Source organism: Apostichopus japonicus, chromosome 16, assembly GCF_037975245.1.
Source record: "Apostichopus japonicus isolate 1M-3 chromosome 16, ASM3797524v1, whole genome shotgun sequence".
Taxonomy (NCBI): Eukaryota; Metazoa; Echinodermata; class Holothuroidea; order Aspidochirotida; family Stichopodidae; genus Apostichopus; species Apostichopus japonicus.
The window spans coordinates 34,133,709-34,157,553 of NC_092576.1; the positions used below are offsets into that span (position 1 = coordinate 34,133,709).

General features: G+C 37.4%; 1 protein-coding gene across 1 annotated transcript; it reads left to right on the forward strand.

The window, feature by feature from the left end:
• The first annotated feature begins 228 nt into the window (after positions 1 to 228).
• On the forward strand, positions 229 to 23,014 carry LOC139982596 (WD repeat-containing protein 76-like). Its single transcript, XM_071995525.1, has 13 exons — positions 229 to 506; positions 3,134 to 3,295; positions 3,803 to 3,892; positions 5,124 to 5,188; positions 5,705 to 5,852; positions 7,054 to 7,199; positions 8,471 to 8,624; positions 9,690 to 9,848; positions 11,540 to 11,676; positions 12,610 to 12,711; positions 13,803 to 13,955; positions 15,984 to 16,149; positions 20,540 to 23,014. Exons 1-13 carry the CDS (start codon positions 321 to 323, stop codon positions 20,687 to 20,689), a joined length of 1,818 nt encoding a protein of 605 aa, XP_071851626.1. The 5' UTR covers positions 229 to 320; the 3' UTR covers positions 20,690 to 23,014.
• The last annotated feature ends 831 nt before the right edge of the window (positions 23,015 to 23,845 follow it).

The window sequence follows — 23,845 nt, forward strand, 5'->3', positions numbered from 1 at the left end:
ACTTAGTAGACACATCATAGGAAAAAGAAAGCAAATGAAGATTGGATAAAGTTTCTAACATGTTACATCTTTTATCTACATAATTCATTAAATTAATTTATGAAATAATATAAAACCTTCAAGAGGGTTGAAGACAATTTTAGGCTTAAATTATTATTCTTTAATATCTTTAAATTAACTACACATTGAGAGAGCCTGACTTCTTCAAGTTTCGGCCGCGGGAAATCAGTTGCGTAATGTTTGTTGACGAACGTTACACAACTCAGCATGTGCATTCTGCATTACTAAAAGTAACGTTATAAGCTACCACATTAGAAAGTATGAAGAAAACTGTTGATTCTCAACGGAACGTTTCCTTACCACCAAACAGTTTTTACAAGTTTTCTCTGCCTTCCAGAACCATGGCACCAACTCTACGCCAAAGGAACAAAGCTTTAGAACAAGTTGATGTAAATAAAAATACGGGCACTGGTTCTACTACTAGTCGGACTGCGAAGAAGATGAAGGTACCTACCATAGTCACAAGTAACAAGTCTTGTAACACTAAGATTGAACAGTTGGATGTAACGATGTTACATTAGTGTTTGACTACCACAGAGCTAGGGCCCATATATATATATATTTCGTGGCTAACCACAGTGTAGAACACATGGCCACTTCCGAGACCTATCACATGATGGAGATTCTTAGTCAATGAGAAGTGTAATGCACATTATTATCATACTTTATTACACTTAGTAGGGCTATGCCTAATAATATTTAAAAGAATCTAAGTCTTAACTCCAAGTTGATGCAGAGTGGAGAAAAATCAGACTAATTACTATTCTGGAAGGGATTTGAGTGGTGTTACTAAAACGAATTACAATTGTGTTACACATAACGAATGACAATATGTTGTACACACTAAAAAATTGCGTTGACTAAAACGAATGACAGTAATGACAGCACAGACATTTGCTTCAACCAGATATCACAGTTCAGACTTCGTGGGTATATTAAAGCCACGCAAACCGAGTGGACGTGAAGTGCGTGGCTTACAGATCTAGTAAAGAACGGACAAGATACAAACGCACTTTATAGTAAGCGAAATTGTAAGTCTGATTTTAAAAAGTAAATTTAACATCATTTTTTGTAATATTAATTGTTAGAAACTAACAATACGATAATCTTAATTGAAACGGCTTCAGTTATCTTCTATATAAATCTACAGAGGTAAATGTCAAAAGCACAGCACTCAAGCGCATTCTCACACAAAAACTTTCCCTGTCGTTTCTATCCGTAAATTACACCAAAACCCTGCAACCATGTATAACATGCAATTGTCCTCAAATCATTTTTTGCGCAGAAAACCAATTAACGCATTTACTCCACTCCGTTAATCATTCTATCTCCACTCACCACCGTCCTTCGTTGTCATTCGCTGTCATTTGCTGTCATCGCGAATGATAATTTATAACCCTGTACAAAGTCATTGTCATTCGGTCAAACGCTGTCATTCGTTTTCGTTTGTCCCGATTTGAGTGGGGAAATGAGTCAATTGGGCATACACACATCCAGATGCTAATATAATACAGAGATTGGCCATGTGGCTTCTCTGTAAGTAGTTCAAGTTGTACCAAATTGTGGCTGTTTTTTTCCCTTTTTTTTTGGGGGGGGGGGGGCGTTGCTCAGCAAATAAGAAAGGAAACATCATTTATAGCCCATCTTTGCCAAAAAGAAAGGAAGACAAAACATGCATAATACTAATAAGGCTGTGGCTATTCTTACGACTAGTCGTAACAATTATTTATAAACTATATTCTTACGACATCGGCAAATTCATGCGAATTCAAAGTAAATAAAGCAGCTGCGCATGTAGTAGGGGTAACCCTAACTCTAACCCTCAATCCATTCCTAACCCTATCCCTAACCCTAACCGGAAATTATTGTTACTCCTGGTCGTAAAAATTGTAGTCCTAGTCGTGAAAAATGGCCACGTTATAGCAACTGCGCATGTTATTGTTACGACTAGTCGTAAGAATAGCCACTTTGTACTAATAACACTTTTGTGGAATTTTTGCCAAAGTTTGATCAAGGGGAAACATATTTAAGCCTAGCCCTGTACAGTTCCATTTAGATCATTAGAGGATGCACACTATAAAAGATGCTAACTGGATTTTAAGTACTATGGTTAGGAATCCTGTTAACCTCTCATGTAGAGTAGAACTTTGTATTGTATTGCATGCTATGCATGCCATTATATAAGATGTGACAGTGGCGTAGGAAGGTACTTTTAAGTGGGGGGCTGAAGACTGATGGCCGGCCTGGGGAGGGGTCTAAGGGGAGGGGGTGTACGTCCCCCTCCTCTTTGTAATTTTTTTGCATTTCCAGGTGGCCTCAGATGCAATTTGGTGCAATATAGCACACTTCAACACCCACTCCATTTTGTAAAGAATTTTGCATTTTCACCTGGCCTTAGATGCAATTTGGTGCTTCAAATGAGATTTTTTTCTCATTTGGAAATGAAAAAGGGGTTTTCTGACTTGCGGAGCGGGGGGGGGACGATACTTCCGCCCCCCAGCCCCCCCCCCCCCCCCCCCCCCCGGTTCCTACGCCCTTGAGATGTGAAGCCATATTATGCAGTGATGGTGAAGAGCACAGACCTTCAAACTGTGTACTTCTCTGTGCTTAGCCACCCATCTCTTCTGTTCCAAACTCCTACCAAATTTCCTCAAAGTTGTTAATGTCAGATTAATAAACCAATTAAGGAACTTTCTGGTTTCTTTTACTAATTACTTAATTAAAACTGACCTTTTTTGGGTGTGTGTGTGTGATAAGAATAGATTTTCCCCTTTTTGTTTAGTTGGCTTTTATATGACTTAGTGGCCAGATGACAAAGAGAGCTAAGTATTAATTAGCCTAGTAGTAGTAGTACAGTAGGCATGATGGGTAAAGGCTAAAAGATATTAACAATGAATGTTCATGTGCTAGCTCTAAATACTGTGAGTTCATTGTGGGAACATAAAACTTACGTTGCCTGATAATTAAGCATCTCACAATCCACTGGATTAAATTAGTTAATATTAATCTTCAAAATGAATGTCAAAACCCTTTTGTATCTTTCAACATTTGGCAACTTTATTTTCACTAACAGACAGCCAAACATGAAGAGAGCAAGGTGTTCGATTTGGACGCAGCTGGTCAAGCTGCTAGCAGACGACAACCTGCAAGAGCTAGTAAACTAGTAAAGAAGTCATTGGATGAAAACCAAGATGTGAAGATTAAAGAAGAAGTTGATGATAGAGAAGTGAAACCGGTAAATTTGTTTTTACATTGTGGTAAAGAACAATGGGGAGGCGGTGTATGGTTGCAGTATAAGTGATTGCACCCCTGGTGACCAACCATGTCAGCATATATGCAAGTACTGTTAGATCAGTGGTTAAGGCTAGTGCCTTCCAATCATAAGGTTCCCAGTTCGAGTCACTACAAGATTAATGTATGTCGTCCAGTTACAGAGCTGTCGACAATTAACAATTCATAATCATGGACGTTAAATATGAATGTAAGAGACTGACTTCGGTCAGCTTGAGGCTTTGATAAGCCAATGAGTCTTCTGCGCAAGTTCCTGCTTGCAGGAGGATCTTAAATACATACATACATATGCATCTTTGGAACATTGATCATTTACATTAATTGTTTCACTTTACAAAACATCTGATCCTGATTTGCTGTTATCATTTTTATTCTTTCTATCATTTTCATTAGTATTCATATATCTGCATTTTTGTAATTTTTTTATTAAATTTTTATTTTTCTCACCCAGATGTCATCTGAAATGTCAGACTATGAAGCCAAGAGGTTGAAAAATATTGAAGAGAACGCCAAATTCTTTGCCTCCCTTGGGATATTTCAGGTAAGCTTGATACCGACTGTTGTTATATATTAGTTATGTACGTTCTACTTGCTAAAGTCAATTCATTCATTACAATCACCATGTTCTTGTAGACAACTCACTGTAATAAACACTGCTGCGAATCAACCATTATTCTCCGTGTACTATTACTTCACCAACCTAAGGGTTCCTTCTTGCAGAAATCCTCACAGGGAAGTTGGTTGATGAAAAGTGTGTTTGTAGATACTGAGAGCCTGCTATGATCTGAATGGTTTAAAAGGGGCGGGACATATAAGGGGCAGGACATCAAAGGGGGCGGGACATGACCACTATTTGTGGCTAGCACTCTGAGAGACATTTCTCAAAACATGAGTAAAAAAAAAATGGCAAAGTGGAGAAAAGTCATTTTCTTTAAATTCAATTGAACACAGCTGGCACATAATGTTTGTTTTCCTTTTCACTTAGTTTTCATTCATACTTGTTTGAATATTTTATTTGAATATGATTAGCCCACTGTTGTTAGCTGACATTGCATTAATAATGCATAGTAAACTGATATGGAGGGAACTGCAAGCTGCATAAAAGGAAAGTCTTTCGACAAGCATAATCCCAGATGCCTATTTAATACTAAGTCAAGTCAGATCAGTTAATATGCCATCTGGCAATAATCTCGCAATGAGCTTCTCGGTGTAACCCCACTGGCAATGTGATGACCAATATTCTGCAAAAGCTAACTGACACCCTGAAGAAGTGTTTTGTTTTCACTTGTTTTCACTTGTTTTGTATTATATGAATGAGGACTTGAACAAAGGAATTCCAAGCCCTCAGACATCATTTCACACGAATCACCAAGACCTTAGGAAAATTCTATTGTTCAGGGGTTGTGTTCAGATTTTAAGTGTGTGGACTTGAACAATGTTAAATAAAAATGTGGTCCTCAGTCTGTAACACACACCTGTGTGTGTTTGTGGGTGGGGGGGTGGGGTGGGAAGGGGAGTGGAGGAGAGGGGCGATGTTACAGGCTGGAATTGACTGACAGGTATCTTTGAGGCACCCTTTTCTAATAATAAAGTAGGTCTACCTTAGTGCAGTGAACTAAATTGATAGATCGACACGGAAGCATCAACTTTAGATTCTACTAGAAGAATGTTCTTGGGCAGTAAGGACTAAGGACATTCCCTCTGGCTCCTACGTAAGTCTGTTGCTAACAAACTCAACCTCTGATTGACCTCTGCTTGACCTCTACTTTCAGGCCAAAGATGAACTTACAGCTTCAACGGACACAAAACGAAAGAAAATTGTACGAGGTTTGAAACCGTAAGTAATCATTCACTTGTCAGTAGTTTGGTGACCAATTCGAAGGACTTTGGAATCCCTAGGGTTTGGATTGGAACTCTTTCTTTCCCTTCATAATAAAGGGGGAGATATGTGTGTCAAATATGATAGTAACAATTAATTAGAAGGTAGTATTCAACCACGAAAATCTTTAGTTTTATTTGAAAACAACTACACTTCGATCAATTAGATGTGTTGCATTGCATTTTACGAGCCATCTTTTATTTCAATGATTTCAACATTGGATGCTATTTCATTCACTGTTTTCTTTTCTGTTTCTTGTGTTTTCACCAGACAATTTACTATATTAACACAACTGTAAGTATAGGCGAGAACACATACACGTGTGGTCTGCTTGGAGTTAAAATTGTGTTCTGATGTATGCACAGTCAAAGTAACAGATAAGCAATGGTGACGTGGCCATATTATGCAAGTTAGAACTATGTTTAATAATACACTACAACATGTGTTTTCTTTCTTGGTACCCTAAACTCACAGCGACAAGGAAAGAACAGCGCCATTACCGAAGAGGGCTCCATCGCTAAGGTTACAGGGTAAGACACCCGAAGGTTCCGAGATTCCAGGACATGCCGGTCTCCAAACGACTCTGTTTCAATATCAACCATTTGAGGATAGAGTTCAAGAGGTGAGAAACTCTTCTCTAGTGTCTGTATTCATTACTATGTCATGTATATACAGACAGCAAACAAAGAGACTGTGTATGTTATCAGTAAATTTGGCCTTTACACACTCGCACATTCAAGCACATTCAAGCACAGACAGACAGGAAGACAGACAGACAGACAGATAGATAGATATACAGACAGACAGACAGATAGACAGATAGACAGACAGACAGATAGACAGATAGACAGACAGATAAACAGACAGACAGACAGACAGACATATAAACTTTATTGTCCATTTCAGAAAACAAAAAGCGGAAATTATTTCCTGTCGACAGTAAACATAAACCAGTAGTGAATAAAAACAAAACCATACAATAAACAAGCTATTAGTGAACAACTACGAGAATAAAACTAAATAAGCAGACCCAGAACAGTTATAAAAGCAGCACAGAGAGCTGCAAGTGACAGATCACACACTGTGGCCAAATCGCATTGCACGCGAGTTAAACAAGTGTATCGCCTTCAGTAATATTCAGGAACATTAGGGTTAAATCTAGTACATGAAGGGAGTTACTTATAAACAATGTTATGCATATGTCATTCATATGAATAGCTTATAATGCTGTATGTATATAGCATACATCATAGGTCCCTAGAAATAAGATGATACTTTCTACAATTCACTCAAATGGATCAAACTACTTCATGAACTTCTGGTACACTTTTTCTCAAATATTTCATAGGGAAATCTAATTTCAATCATCAGAGAAGTTATATTGAGATCAGCTGGTTCTGAAGTAGAAGCCAAATGACACAAAAAGAGACAACTTTTTTTTATTTAGACAGAAGTATAATTGGTTTAATTCAAATGTACCATTCAGCAATACAGAGCCCAGCCCTATCCTACTACTGAGTTTGTAGCAAGAAGTAAAAAGCAAAGCTACTTCAATTGATCTTGAAAATGCTTTACAAAGGAATGGATTTCAAGTAGTCCTTTTGTTGATTGGGCAGTCTGTCTGTACACTATATTATATATAAAATCAGTGTTGATACTAGCATCATTGGAAAGAAGGACATTGTATTGGCAGATTGGTCACGCTGTTGTGCTATAGGCCAGCAGTTTACCTCTGGTACACTTTGTGTATAATATGTACAGAAATCATTCTGGGTTTCCATGGAGACACATGATTAATTGAAAGATTTTTTTGTATAATTAAGAGACATCCCGAGGGACCCCTGGATATGGAGTGTACTAATGTGAAGAAAGAGACCAAGGCAGAAGGGGTAGACTTTATTACAAATCTGGCCAAGATGTCATCTACTGTGGAGGAACCGACGAAGGAACTTGGAGCAGATGCTGCAAGGTAAATGTAGAATGGTTGTAAAGGAAGGGAAGAGTTAGACAGTGGTGTAGGAAGGTACTTTTGAGTGGGGGGGCTGAAGACTGATGGCCGGCCTGAGGGACGGGTCTAAGGGGAGGGAAATTTTTTGCATTTCCAGGTGGCCTCAGACGCAATTTGGTGCAATATATCACACTTCGAACACCCACTCAGTTTTGTAAATAATTTTGCATTTTCACCTGGCCTTAGATGCAAGTTGGTGCTTCAAATGAGATTTTTTTCTCATTTGGAAATGAAAAAGGGGTTTTCTGACTTGTGAAGCGAGGGGGGGGGGCGGAATGATACTTCCGCCCCCTCATTTTTTTCACCGGTTCCTACGCCCTTGGAGTTAGAAACCAGTTAGGCAGATTATAGGAGGTTATCGTAGAAACAGGTGAACAGATGTATTATACAAACAGCTGAGCTGAGGGTAGGCAAAGTGGAAGTAGGAAACACTTATCGGAAACAAAGTTAGTGATTTTAATGGCAGGAAAATATTGCTGGAACAGATTTGAGGAATCCATCTTAGAAACAGCTAGAAACAGGCAAATATGGAACGAATCATATTTGGTATTAATGTAGGAAGATGTGTTGAAGTACAGTTGGAAAGAACTAGCAGATGAAGTATCTTAATTAGCATACTTTGGATATACCAATCTGGGCAGGAAGGGGGTAATACTATGAGAGCAGTGGAAGAAGGCATATACAGTATGTGGAAGTAAATAAGGTTAGGTCTTGTAGGATGAGCTAGGTATTGTAAGAATAGATGTAGGGTGTTAGTGAATGTAATGTTACAGGTTCATGGATGTATTGTATTGTCATGTCAATAAATCAGGTAGAAGTTAGCAGTCACTAACACCACACCCAAACAAACATATTGTTCTTAATATAGAGGGCAGCAATCCTAAATAACAACTAATAATAATCAAAGGTAATATATGTCACAATACAACACATGGATGTATTGTAGGAGGAAATTCAGAAGCAGGTTATTGTAGGAGTAGATGGAGGGAGTTTATGTGCAAACAGATGCATGCAGGGAAATATTGTGGGAGTAGAAGTGGGAAGGCGATGTAGTAGCTGATGATAAATACTGTAGGAGCTGATAGCTTCCTTCTTGTCCAAACAAGAATGACCATCACCCTATCATTGGAATTTATTGTATTTTGTGATGAGGTAATGTGATGTGAAAAAGCTTAGGCTATCTAAATAAATACATTGATATATATGTTTATATATTTATTTTGTCATTGCAGTTTATTGAAGAAGCTACAATCCTTGGTGATTTCAGAGAGAAGGGTAGCTAAAGTAGTTCCACACAGAATCTTTTCTGTGGGATTTCACCCTTCGTCGGACCGTACCATCGTAGCAGCGGGGGACAAGTGGGGTAGTCTAGGATTCTGGGATCTGGTGAGTTAATCTTCATTGGAGACTTTTGATTCCATTAACGTTCATATCATCAGCAGATTATCAAAAATGTGGAAAAGCCCAAGCTTGCCAAACCTTCAGTTGATGGCTGTACAAACTGTTCCCTTGACAAATCATTGTGTCAACGTACCACTAAATATGTAAACTCCATCAGTTAAGAGATATTGAAATAAACAAAACTAGTGGTAGACACAATGATACACCCAAAATGAGTTTCACTGGCCCACAACTGGTGTTATAGACACATGGGAATTACATCTCACCTGTGTTGATCATTTACTTGTATACATTTCAGCTGATAGTGTTTAAGAAATTATTCCTGATTCAGTTTGGACATAGGAAAGACAGCTTCCAGCTCCATATCCCTCTGGAGATCTGTGTTGTTTTACATTTTAATTTATTTTTAATTATTTATGTTAATTAATATTCATTCTTCTTTTCAGTTCATAATTTTGATTGCTCAGCACCCTATACAGCTATTTTTTCTGGTCTACAGTATTTTACTACTTTTCATCATTCTTGTTGTTGCTCTTACCCTATCCACTGCCCCTAATACTGTCCCCATCAAAGTTAAATTGATATGAAACACCTCACAAGCTTACATGAAAGCCTTTTTCTGTTGGCTTTTAATTGTAGTTATTAATTACAAAATTTGTTATGCATGCCTTGTTTTTCTTTTAATGTTAGATTGGTTTTATGATTGCCCATATCCCTCTGGAGCGTTGTGTTGATTTAAATTTAAATTTTTTTTTCTTAATTAATATTCATTCTTCTTTTAGTTTATTGATTGCTCAGCACTCTGTACAACTATTGTTTCTGGTCTACAGTATTTTACTACTTCTCATCACCATTATTGTTGTTGCCCTATCCACTGTTGCTAATACTGTCCTCATCATAGTTAAATCAATATAAAACACCTCACCGCCACAAAAGCCATTTTGTCTCATATTTTAGTTTTGTATAAGAGTACAGTAGTTATTAATTACAAAATTTGATATGCATGCCTAGTTTTTTTGCAATGGTACTTTGGTTTCCTCGTACCTCCAGGATTCATCTGAAGGGGATGATGGAGTCTTTCTTTTCTCGCCTCACACCCGCCCCATCAACTGTCTGAGTTTCTCTCCCAGCCAACAGTCAAAGGTCTTCACATGTAGCTACGATGGCACATTAAGATGCGGGGACTTCGAGAAGGGCATCTTTGATGAGGTAAGTGATTAGGATGTTTGGTAGTAGTCTGCTACCTTGAAGGGGATATTATGCAAATGACCCTAGCATTTGTCAGACAATCTCTTTTGAATAATCTTTTGATGTTAATATCATTGTACAATGTGCTCTCATACTCCGGACAACAAGTTTCTGACAAGTTGTCTAACTGCAGGTAACACTGTTTAGTGCATACTGTACATATAGTTAATAACTTTTATTTAATAGAAATCAGGGATGTTCATACTACTCATACTTTATAATTGCTCTGAAATCAGGCGCATAGCGAGGAGTTTGCCAAGGGAGGGGCGAAACTGTGGGCAAATTATCAGAGCCGTAGATAAGGCATTGCAAACTATCTGCGTACCGCCACGATCGGTTAGCGCGAAGCGTACAAGAAAATTTTTGCTGAAAATACCTCCCAGATAGCTGGAAATGGCACTTCCCAGGCCTTGTAATTTGCATCTTAGCATTTTCTCTTTTGAAATTACTAGCGATATCATAAAAACATAAAAAAAATATGCTCAAGGGGGGGCAGCTGCCCCCTTCGCCACCCCCCCTTGGCTACGTGCCTGTCTGAAATACTTCATTGAATTATGGTATCCAAAAACATTCTCCTAAGTGGGTGTTACCAGACATCTCAAACCTGCTCATAGTATGTTCTTTACAAATACTATGCCATGAGAAAGCAGAAAAATGAAAAAAAAACAGTGTCATGACAGTACAGTATATAAAAAACCTCCAAAGTGGGTGTTACCATACATCTCAAACCTACTCATAGTATGTTCTTTACAAATACTATGCCATGAGAAAGCAGGAAAGTTAAAAAAAAAAACTAGTGCCATGTACACAAAACCTCCAAAGTGAGTGTTACCAGATATCTTAATCCTGCTAATAGTATACTCTTTACAAATTCCCTTGGAGAAATGTTCCCACAACAATTCTTGGTACTTCCTGTAACTTGCTCCATTACTGTAAGCAGGATATTGTAAAGTTTGTTGATTTTGGTAAGGAGTATTTTGATTGGTCAAATTTTTGCTAAATAGCAATCATCGGCTTTGTTACTGCGGCACTGCACTGTGTGTATTGCGTGTATTGGTCGACCATGTTTACTGCACTCAGGGATGTGCCAAGGATTTCCTAAGTGCCGGGTATATTAAGCACATACAAAAGTACTAGTTTTGCTAACAATTTACATTTTTTAATTTTTTTTTTTAGTGAAATATATTTTGTGCCTGGTAAAAGTTATTACTTTGTTTCATAAAGATTTTACAAGGGACCGATTGAGTAATGGCCGTAAGTAATGTTTCTTGCATGAGTAACTGTGCATTATTAGTCTGTATGATTTTGGCATAGGCTTGTCCCAATTTATGTTGAATATATTGTTAGGAATGTCGGGATTTTAGATGAAAACAGTGCTGGGCAGGATTCACAATTTTTAAGACACTGCTGGCCGGGGCCGCCGAGTGCTGCCCAGCATGGGCACATCCCTATGCACTGTATGTACTAAATGTGTGTGCTAAATCTCGATAAAGGTTCATGTATGTACATCTAACTATTAACATCATGAAATCACCCCACCCCTACCCCCTTCTTCCTAACTCTGGAAAGTTTCTTAACTGAATAATACCATTCCTTACATGTGTTTTTGAATAATACAATTGCTTTCATGTGTTTTTCATCATTTTATACAGATCTACGCCACTGACGAAGATTCTTACAATTCTTGGCTTCACTGCTTTGATTTTCTGGACAAAAGTGGAAGCAACTTACTGATAGCACAAAATGAGGGAGGAGGTCATGTGACCACCATAGACACAAGGTCACCTGGGTAGGTTTAAATTGACAGTTGTCATATTTTTTCTTTTAAAATAACACAAATCTGTTAGCAAACTACTTATCCACTAGAGAGCCTGTGTAAGAGAATGTGTAAAAGTAAGTTGGCCTGACGTTTCGATCCTAGTAGGATATTCTTCAGAGGCTGAATGACAGGTTATAGTATTAGAAGGGATAAATACACACACCGACTACAGACAGGTTAATGAGCATGGTGAACACAAAGAGATGGATGAAAGGGATTAGTAGACACAGGATGGAGAGAAGAAAGAAACCAACAGGGGAAGAGGAGAGGTAGGAGAAAAAGAGTACAGAGGATTATGAGTAGTAGTAATAAACTGGAGAAGGACAAAGACAGAAAGGTGAGGATAGTAAAGGGTAGAAGAGAGCTATGAGAAGAGGAGTGACAGGGAGGGGGGACATGGAGGGGACAGAAGAATAGTTAGCCATGTCCTTCATGAATGTTGAGCCCAATGAGGTTGAATGATGCGAAGGCGTTGCAGTAATAGCATAAAATAACTACTTATCCACTAAAGAGCCTGTGTAAGCTAATGTGTAAAAGTAAGAGGGCCTGACGTTTCCATCCTAGTAGGATCTTCTTCAGAGGCTGAGTGACAGAAGGGACAAAAACGCACACAGACTACAGACAGGTTAATGAGCATGGTGAACACAAAGAGATGGATGAAAGGGGATTAGTAGACAAGGGATGGAGAGAAGAAGAAGGAAACCAACAGGGGAAGAGGAGAGGCAGGCCCAGCTCTCCCTGGTTGTTACTTTCCACCCAAATCTTCCTCCTCTACTCATTAATTTTTCTCTGTCACAATATTGTGACTGCAGGTAAATTTAGAGTCATGTGGCCTTTTGCGGCTTGAACACGATTCAGTTGTCCTTGACGATGGCAAATAATCTCTTGTTTATCATCTTTCAGGAGAATAGGTGAGAAGTTATTCAGACTCCATGATAAGAATATCCGTACTGTGTCCGTCCATCCTCTCAAACAACAGTATTTCATCACAGCTTCCACTGATTGGTAAGAACATTATACTTGAAATCATGGTCTGTTATTTTGATTAAAAGTAAAGTGTTCTGGTATAGTGATTCCAGATGTTCACAGACTTTCATATAACTACAGTAGGTAGTTTTAATGGTTACATTTTAATTTGCAAGCTGTTATAAGTCTACTAAAGTTGATTTCTGCAAATGTTGTATTACAGATTTGAAATGGTTGTGGATGCAGACTTTTGTAAGGGATCCCATGGCAGACTAATTGAATGTTGTAAGGGTCATGCTGGTTGTTGCCAAGGGTTATACCTTGCAGTAAGGAATTTGATTCATGTTGTTATTATGGGATTTGATGTCAACAGTTGCAAAGGTTATGATAGAAAACTGGTATAAGGATTATTATGCAGCCTTGTTGTTAAGGAATGTTGACATATGTGGGAGCACTATTTAATTATTTACCAAAGGTGACTGTGAGATTTACAAAAGAAGTAATGCGCTGGCCTGTAAGGCTACTGTACACACACTCACACACACACACATACTCAAAGCAAAAAAGGGAAAATAAAATGAACCAGGGCTACATTATATACATTCTTTCATATATTTGGACACTATTTTATTATTTCCCAAAGATAACTCTGACTTTACAAGAGAAATAATGTGTACTGTAAGACTACTAAAAACCTTTTAGAAAAACAAGAGCAACAAAATGAACTGTATTGTTCTTGGCCATATAATATATGGCATATATTACTAAGAATAAATAGTAAGACGTCAGGGGTATAAGATTGCTCTGGATCCATTGTCCAGTGAGGGTGCACATCAATACATGAACCCGGGTGACATTATATTTTAGATATTTTAGCACAGCTTTAATATATCATATTTGTCTGTTACAATGAATGTAGCAAATATAAGTGTTCTGGAATTTGTAAAAGAAATAGAAAGGTAAGTTTGAGACGCTTAATTGCGACTCAAGATCATTGTCCCTTACCGTTTCTGTTTGTTTTCTGTTTGTATAATGGTATATGCATGGCAGTGTGCGCGTTTTGGTACCTACTTTTTCTGAAGGATGTTTCATGGTATACAGTAGTGTTTCATTTTTTCGTTTTCCTTTAGCCACATTGCATTATGGGATGTCAGAAAGTTGAATTCTAACGGCAGAAGTAAGAGTGTCTGTGAGCTTCCCCACGGCAAAGGGTTAAATTCTGCGTTCTTTTCACCGATAACAGGAAGCAAAATCCTGTCTACGTGTGCAGACGATAAGTTGAGGTGAGGAAGATTATTCAGTTGCCATGGAAATGTAAACACTTTAATTGAAAAGCATTAACTTAGCAGGTTCCATCTAGCCTAAAATTCCTGACTCAGATCTTTTCACTGACTGAAGTCACTCTATTATCTCTATGTGAACAAAGTTTATTTGATTCACTTGACATTGGAAATGTAGTGGCTTGAGTCATGATTTGCTACAATACTGATTTTACAGTCATATACCGCCACTCCATTGACTTTGTATATACCAAAATCATCACATTCCAATACCCCGAAGCGTGAATATAAACTATCAATTTCAATGTCCTACACGACATACTTGTAGTAAATGGTGTGGATTATCTTGAGCAGTTGGAAATGTTTTGTAGCATGACTGCTTAGAGTCTAGGCTGCAAAAAAAGCCTTGTAACTGCTCTAGTGACCACCAAGACATTTCTGAAATGGCAATATCACCTTCCATTTTGATTTGTAAACAACCAAATAGTTCAAGTTACAGGGGCGTATCCGGGGGGGCGCAACAGGCGCGCGCCCCCCCTATGAGCCGTCACCAAAAAAAAAAAAGATTAGCAAAAAAAAACGAAAAAAAAATTGATGATGACCTTTATGTGAGATGTCGGTGATCGCTCGACCCCCCCCCCCCTCCAGTATGCTTTATTTTTTGTTTGCCAAAAAAAGGTTCTGGCGAAGTTCGGCGGCATAATAGTTTTAGAAACATAGATGGTAATTGTGTTTGTATTATCACTATAAACACTAAGTGATATGCCAGCCATACTAAATTGTGCATTTTGTGTCCATATTTACTGGAAATGTTGCTTATTATTAAGGTCGAAAAATGGATCACATATGGCCATGGGCGGCGATCCTGGGGGGGAAGGGGGGGATATATCCCCCCATGAAAATAGGTGGAGGGGATGTAATACACCATATCCCCCCCACCACCAAATGCCAGGGATAAGAATATTTTCATGCCTACATTTATGCATCATCGTTAATGTACGGCTCTTTTTAGCTTCATTTCTCGCCTACCATAAACGCAGTGCAATCTTTTCAAATAAAGCGTCTTTATAAAGCAAGAATAGTTGACTGTAGGCTTCATTGACCCTATAACAACAAATGTATTATTGCACCCACGGTATTGATATAGTACATATATGCACCCTCATAGTATTCATATAGGCCCTATAGTAGGCCTACACACGTACATGTTCCCTCGAACAGCTGAGAATCTCATGTAACCAGGGTAATGCTTAATACACGTTTCACCTGGATGCCCTAGCAATCGGTACCTAGGAATGTAACTATGTGTAATTGTGTATTGCATGTGTATAGGCCTATAATAGCCTGCATGAGGCCATTTTCTTCATCTGTCATTAAAAGCACAAAACTGTACAATATATGTCTGCATTTTAATGGGTTAATGATAGAATAAAAAACAAGTTTGCTATCACTTGTTTTTTTAAAATCTGAATTATATTATTTTAAAGTATGTCGCATTATGCTGAACATCTCAGATATCATACATCATAGTATTAAGCACTATAAGTTTATATCAAAGTGAAAAATATTTACCACATTATTCAATGGTGTTCATAGAATTTAAATATTCATATTATGGGCGGGATTAATTACGATCCTAACAGAAAATATCTGCAATATATACAACGTTCAAAGTTGTAAACTTCTCAACTGTTATTCCACCATTTGAAATTAGATTTGAATAGATATAAGCTAGTTATACATGTCGTTATGGCATCGTGGGATCAATGAGGTTGAGAAAATCTCAGAAAAGAACACAAAAAGCTGCTTTAAGTGTAGCATACTATCTGCCTTTAGAAGAACAAAAGTGTACAGCATATGTCTGCATTTTTAATGGCTGAGCTATAGAATAATATGCAAGTTTGCTATCAGCCTCCTTAAAAGCTGATTATATTATTTTACAGTGTGTTACATTATGCTGTGAATCTCAGATATCATACATGGTAGTATTAAGTAAATATAAGTGTATATTTATGTCCTATAATTTTGTAGAATATACCAGCTTGAAGAGACAGCTGAGGCAGTAACAGATGTATCTCTAGCTTCAAGCAGGCACCATAACAACCACACTGGAAGATGGCTGACCAAGTTTAGAGCCGAGTGGCATCCGAGATGCGAAGAAATATTTATAGTGGGGAGCATGGCGAGGCCTAGACAGGTACAGTACCGTTCACATAAAATCGGCCGTGGCATCGTGTATCGTGACAAAATATGAGGAGACCCGAGGAGTCTATCGTGATATCGTTTCCATTACGCCTATAGCAAGTACCTAACGTGATATCGTGCGTCGCATCGTGATCGTAATATCGTGATAATGTGTGCATCATTTCACTGGCACTGTATACTATCGTAATGTTATCGTTATAGCGTGAATCACGTTGCAGAACGATCGATCGTTTCATCGTGATTTGAAAGAATTGGGGTAGGCTTCTTCCCGCAGTAGATGAAATCATCAATTAAACGCAATGTGCAATAGATTTATTGCAAATTCTGATCAAAAAGTTTGGTGTGTCACCAAAATTAAGTGTCAATCGACATACAAGTTTCATAATCGCAAAACTAGTACGATAGGCCTAATGAACACACTGTAGGCCTACTCATCCAAACTCCTTCATACAAACCCCTTCTTGAAAAAAAATAGCGGTCGCAAAATATTTTCAGTTCGAACAAAACATTCGTTCTGAACTTCTTGTATGCAAGAATATCAGCCTAGGCTTTAATTGTACTAGCAAATCGTCCCAAATGTTACGATAGGGTTAATATGCATTTGTAACGCTGAATATAGGCCTACAGTAGCTTTTTCACCGTCCGGGATGCATAGGGTGGCATACTTTAGTATGTTTGAACATTGTTTTCACGATCGAATTTTGCAAGATTTTCGAGAAAATTGTTTGCTTGAAGAATGTTTTTCCGCACCATATGATATGCTCTAATAAGCAGTTTCTTTTGCATAGCATCAGTAATAGATATGATCCTGATGGCAACCCGTATTGACGCGCACATTAAATATTATACAAAATTGGTCATAACTTCTGTTAGAAGCTTTTTTTTATTTCAATGTCATAAAGTCATTTAATTGCTTTTGGCCGGACAGTTTTGTATGGTAGCAACCTTACTTTCTGAAAATACTAGACGGTCAAGTTGATCACGAACCTCGTAGAATTTTCAAACCAGTCCAGACATGTTTAGTTTCACCAAATCCTTCATACCATGCAACAAAAGTATTTTTTTGAATATTTATGTGGTAATACTTGAATTTTTCATTTTGTTCAAACATGTGTTTAAGCATCATGTAACGTAGTTAAATACACATTCGCTCAAAATGCAATGATTAGGGGTAGACCCAGTATATTTTATGGGTTCCGGCGTGTCTACGTTCCGACAATTGTTTTTTACTCTGAAGTTCTTTTGACCAATATTTTTGACCAATATGTTTTTGGAGTTCGGACCAGATTTTTTTAAGACCCATAATTTTTTGGACCAAAATATTTTGATGACACAAATAGTTTTTACTCTAAAATATTTTATGACCAATTTTTTTTTTCGGACAAGCACTATTTGGGTCATAAAAAACTCTGGGCCCTTTTATTTTTTGTTTCGTAAATAAAAATTGGCGCGTCCGAAAAAAATTAGTCCCCCAAACAAATCAGGTCAGAAAAATTGTGGGTCCAAAAAAGTTGATTCCACAAAAAAAAATTGGGTCCATATAAAATTGAGTCCCCCCCCAATAAAAAATTAGGCCGGAAAAAATTTGGGTCCAAAAAAAATGAGTCCCCCAAAAAAAATCGGGTCCGAAAAAATTGAGTCCCCCCTAATAAATAGTTAGTGAGACAAAATTTGGGTCTAACAAAATTGATTCCACGAAGAAAATTTGGGTCCAAAAAAATGGAGTCCCCCCCAAAAAAATAACTTAAGCTAGACAAAATTTGGGTAAAAAAAAATGAGTCCCCAAAAAAATTGGGTCCGAAAAAATTGAATCCCCCAAAAAATTAGTCAGACAGAATTTGGGTCTAACACAATTGAGCCCCCCCCCCCCAGAAAAAATTGGGTTCAAAAAATTAGAGTCCAAAAAAATTGTCGGAACTTAAAAGAGACGTCGGAACATAGAGACGTCGGAACATAGGGTATGTCACCCTTCTTAATACATTGAGAAAATACTAGTCAAAAATATTTTCTGAAGAAAAACCGTACGATATATTTCACAAATATTGATGCTTAGATAAGTGCTTCCTCACAATCAACGAGCCGCCCCGAAATTCACTCCGCTTACGTAAAACTTCTATATATATATATAACATATGGAAAAAACAAGTTTTTACACACATAATTCCCATTGACATTGTTTACGGAACATAAGTAGGTCAACGACATTCGAACTTGGCAACTTGCCCAAGTTCATTGCACCGTGGGAACGACACAACAAATTGTACATGATTGTACATTTTCCCGCCATCTGGACGCCCGAGTGTAACTTTTGATGTAATATGCAAATTATTAATGGTACTGTGCGGTTAAAACTTAACCTATTGTGACACATACAAATTTTGGGAAGTTGTTGTAGATGTTACTTTTGTATCAAATGTTAAGTACTGTATGGCACTATAATTTATAAAAGACGCTTTTCCTCAGGTGGTAGGGAAGAGGGGTATTTCGGTGAACTCGATCTCTTTGTATAGTATTTGGATACTTAAAATGACTATGTACTGTACATGCAGTTTCAATTCTATTTAGTAAGCTGTTCTTCGCATTTTTATCCTTTGTGGATCTTTATTGGAATAAATTCGAAATGTATTTTTGACGCCAGTATTTAATGGTAAGCATTTTTTAAATTGTTGACTGAGCTTCAAAATCCATTTTCTAAAAAGTCGGTTTTCATGAAGGTTTTATCAAATAATAGCTAGGGTAGGAAAATATGAATTAACCACATTAAAGAAAGTTTTTCTATTATCCAAATAAAATACATGTTTCTCGTACTGAGATCTGAAAAAAAAACAGGCTGACGTTTTTCTTCTTTTCATGCGCTAATACTAGTTTGGAATATGTGGCAACCTTAACAAAATAATTTTTAAGGTTAGTTAGATTTCTTGAATCCGAATAGAGACTCGGGAATCAGGAAAAGGGAGGCCCCTTGCGCGGACGATGAAGATGTTTTGTTTTTAACTGGCCCTGCTTCAGAGTTGTTGGGGTGGATTTTTTTTCCCTTTTCATTCTGTTCGAACGAACGATAAATTATATAAAAAATTAACACAAGAAAGGCTTAGTAGTACTTTATTATTCTTCAAAATGTTGCCAACTATTCAAAGTAACGTGGAACATAAAATCTACAACTAACACTACTAGTAACAGAAAAGTCGCTATCCGTACGTAACGTTACTGTTGTTAAATAAAAAGTTAAACGTGTAAAGTTGTGAGCTGACATCAAAAAGTTTTCAAGGCGGAACTCCTGTAAAGATCGATTTTCGCACAGTAGAGTAGGAACTTCATGATACACGATATTACGACTTAATGAAATAGCGTGAATAATAAAAACCCAAAGCCCAAACGAAGTTACGAATTGTGTTGCGCTCAGCTTGACATCACGATCTCACGATATAACGTGTTAGCGTGAATGTAGCAGTCATGTTTGCTATCGTGAAGGCTTGGTATCACGATATAGCGTGTGATCGTGGTATATCGTTATATCGTGGTAGCGTGTACAAAAAATTTACAGTAGTCAGGTTTCACGATAGAAAACGATAGAAAAAGATAAGGGCATCACGATACACGATGCCACGGCCGATTTAATGTGAACGGTACTGTAAGACATCAGTGTTGGATCCACCAATGTAATATGGGAGAGTTTAAAAGAATAATTGTTAACAGTTTTTTATATGAAAGATAAGGGAAGATTTTTGTTAATTTTCTAGCAGTATAGGGTTTTTATTTTCGTCCATCCACTATGTTATCTGAGATGAGAGGAATGCTGTCGAACACATAAAGTGATTAAATTGGTTCATCCCATCTTCATCTGTCTTCTTCTTGCCTAGAGGCAAGTAAGGCCTCCACAGAGCGTCTCGGTCGGCAGCTGTGTTTCTGGCCTCATTCAAGGATCACCAACCAGCCCTCTCTCTCTCTTTGTGTACTGTCCCTGCGCCATGTTGTTTTTGGTCGGCCTCTCTTTCTCCTGCCCTCTGGTGCCCAAGTCATGCTGATGTTGCTGTCGTTTTTAGGGTTTTGGCGCAATATATACCAATGAATTTCCATCTTCTTTTCTTAATTTTGATGCTTAGTGGTCCCATTTTTGCTCTCTTTAGCAGTTCCTTTGCGCCGACCCGTTCTTGCCATCTTATCCCAAGCACTCTCCTGAGGCATTTGTTATGAAATATATCGCTTTTCTCTTAAATCCTGGAGAGTTTACTCTGCACATGTCGGTATCAATGCAACTTAATACTTGTAACTATGCGATGAATTTACTGGAAGGAAGGTGTTTTACTGTTTCTATTATGTTTAAGTCAGTTTTAGTAAATTTCAATATTTCCTTCCTTCTTTTCAATTCCCTTTTTGATTAGATTGAACTATTCGATGATAAGTTACACCTAATCCATACCTACACCTCGGAGGAATGGCTGGGATCCGTTTGCAGTCTGAATACGTTTCATCCGACAAGGGACATCATCGCCGGGGCCAACAGTAGTGGCAGGATGCATGTCTTTATGTGAGAGTGCCTTCTTATTATTAGAGGTGCAGCCTTGGCAGTGTTGAGGGTGCATGCAAGGTGTAGGTAGAATTACTATGCCAACATTCATATGGTTCAAGATGCCTCGGCAGTTTTGTGGGTGTATGCAAGGTGTAGGTAAATTTACTTCACCTGTGTATCAGTATAGGCATGCATTAATATCAAGAGGACTTGAAGACTATTGAGGGTGCATGTGTGGTGTAAATTAGAGAGTCACAGCTGTCTTTCAGCGTAAACTCGTTGTCTTGTGCCAGGTGGTGCTATAGTATTGAGATTGTGGATAGGGCGTCAGTAATGGGTTGACGTTCAGTTTCAAAGCAAGCTTGTTCCCAAATGAAAGTACTAAGTCAGTATTAAAGGTGCTTGCGAGGTGTAAGTAAATGAAGATTGAGTTCACCTGTATATTCAATACTTCACTTAAAGTTGTTCTGAAGGGTTTGAGTGTGTGTGGATATGGTGTTAAATAAACTTAATTCACATTCGTTTGTTTTCAGCACTAGCATATAATCACAGGAAGATGCCTTAAGAGTGATAACATGTATAAGATACCTATGGAACTTTTTCAGTAAAGGTATGTGTTGATGTGGTGCCGCTGTTGTTTTCCTTATAATGTGGTATGCTAGTGAAAGTGGGAACTCAACTAGAATCATGGTTCTTCCAGTAATGGGCAATTGCACTATTCAAACCAAAGATCATTTTTTATTTTTTTATTTTTTCACTAAGTCGTTGGCATTATGATACTAATCAAAGTTGCTCCATTTCAGTAGGTCAGTTATAAAGTGACAATCAAACAAAAAGTAAGAGGGAAAAAAATGCATGTTTTTTGCTGTTAAACGGAAGAAAATTCCTCTAGGTTTTCAGATTGTGCATGAATCAGTACTTTTTCAACATTTCACTCTGCTAACTTGGTGCTGTTGTTACTACATTCTTGTTTTTGTTTTTGTTACACTTGTTTTGCATCACAATAATTGCCAAAACAAATACAAGTGTACAAGTTGTCTTAAAACTCGAACATATCCTGATAGCAGTAAGTCTTTCTCTCTCAATTTCTACTAATATTTTATTTCATTACTAATTTTTCCTGCTGAAACAACCATACTAAATCTGTATTTTGGTATATACAGTTTAGATTATCTCCCCTCCTTGGCTTTTTTTTTGTTACTATTTTTTTCAGGCTTACTTGTTGTTGTTGTGGTTTCTATGGTAAGAAAACATAACAAATGTTATGATAAATGGTAGAGACATGTAAACCATTTTTGGCCGTTTTGTACCACTACAAAACAAACAAAAAACGTCAACTTGAGAACATTACTAAAAAATAAAAACCATAAAAAAACGAGTTCAAAAGTTATTGTAGTTTGTATCCTTAAGTTTGTATGTTTTTGTATGTTTTTTTATATCCTTTTAAGAAGAAAACTTTTGCTACCTGTAAATTGTATATTGTAGGTGTTGTAGATGCCATGTATCAGTAGTACAGTAGCTAGTCATCGGCACTACGTTTTGATAGTTTTTTTATTTATTTGTTCTTTATGTACCAATGGAATTGCAGACTTTGTAGTTTTCATCAGGTATTTGTGTGGTGGTCGTTGGTCATATGGTTACACACCATGAAGTCATAAGGTTGTCAGGTTGTATTGGTAATCGGTTAAAAAAATTGTCAATTCTTTGGTCACCTTGCAGTCATATGGGTAACCACCATGAAGTCATATTAAAGGTTGCCAACCATAATTTAATCCAAGGAATGTAACATTAATGCTCTTGTCAAATGATTACACAACATGGAGTCATAAGGTTGTCAACCATAACAGTAATCTGTTCAAAGAAAGTTAGATTGTTGGTCATATGGTTATACACCATGACGTTATTGTAAATTATCCTCCTATTGGTACCCCACTATCATCATGTTATTAGCCATGTTACTTACTGTCGTAGAATGTATCAAGGGTCATCGAGACCATAGGTAGTTAAGTTCAAGGAAAATGTTGGAAAGTACAAAGCTTAGGAGAAGCATCCCACCATTACACACACACAAAAGAAAGGTGGATTCCTAAGCTGCTATAAATGTTTCTTTGTTCAGTTCATAATAACTCTCTGAGTTTCTTGTAAATGTGTTTTCTTTGGTAAGATAGATTTTACACTGTTCTCTCTCTTTCTTTCTTTCTTCATTAACATTTATTCAGTTTGTCTCTTTGCTCATCAATAACTTGTCCAGTAACAAATATATACTTATTATATCTATTTATTTATCTATTATGAACATGTAAATAAAGAAGAAAAAAAGAAGGTACTTAAGTGCCATTTTTACCGAAAGAAACAAATGTCTCGGTTCTTATTGTCTGTTTGTTGTTCCAGAAATAATTGCTGCATTGCAGATAACAATTAATATAACGTTGCTGGTACCAGCAATCCCTTTCATTAGTTCTGCGTTGCCTGTTACGATGCAGTGTCTTTGACTATATCACTGTATATCAACAGGAACCAAGTGTTTGATCCTGCAATATGCTGATTATGTACTAAATGTAAATACTGCCATCTGTTAATATTGTAATGATGCCCCCACCCCCCTCCCCCTTCCACCATGGATTCCAAAAGGAGGCAAACATAGAGAAAAGTGAGGCTTTATATAGAAGATATAATCAAGTTTTATTCAATAAAGCATCTAAACTTGTGTACTTGCAGGAAAACCCAGACAGTTAATATTAAACAATTTATATGTAGACAGCTCCCAATTGAAAATCCAACCCTCACACCTTAGCAGCTAGGACAGCTCTCCTGGAAAATACCTTTAAATTACAAGTTATTCCAACAACAAAAGCTAGATCATAGAACACATTGCTGCCTGACTGCGCAGTGGTAAACAAAGTAGGCCTGTATATTCCAATGCATACATGTTATGTCCATAAAAATGGCTACATATACAAAGATCTTGGAGGAATATAGCTGAACCTTGAGGTGCATGGGAGGAGGGTGAGGATGGGGGTATTGATAGACAATTACTTTGATAGGAAGTGAGGCATGTGACTTGGACATGAATTGATTAACTATTCTACAAAATTTTCGCAAACTTTTAACAAAATGAACCACATGTCATTACTGCACCAAAATCCATATTTTTTTTCTTCTTCAAACAATAGGGCAC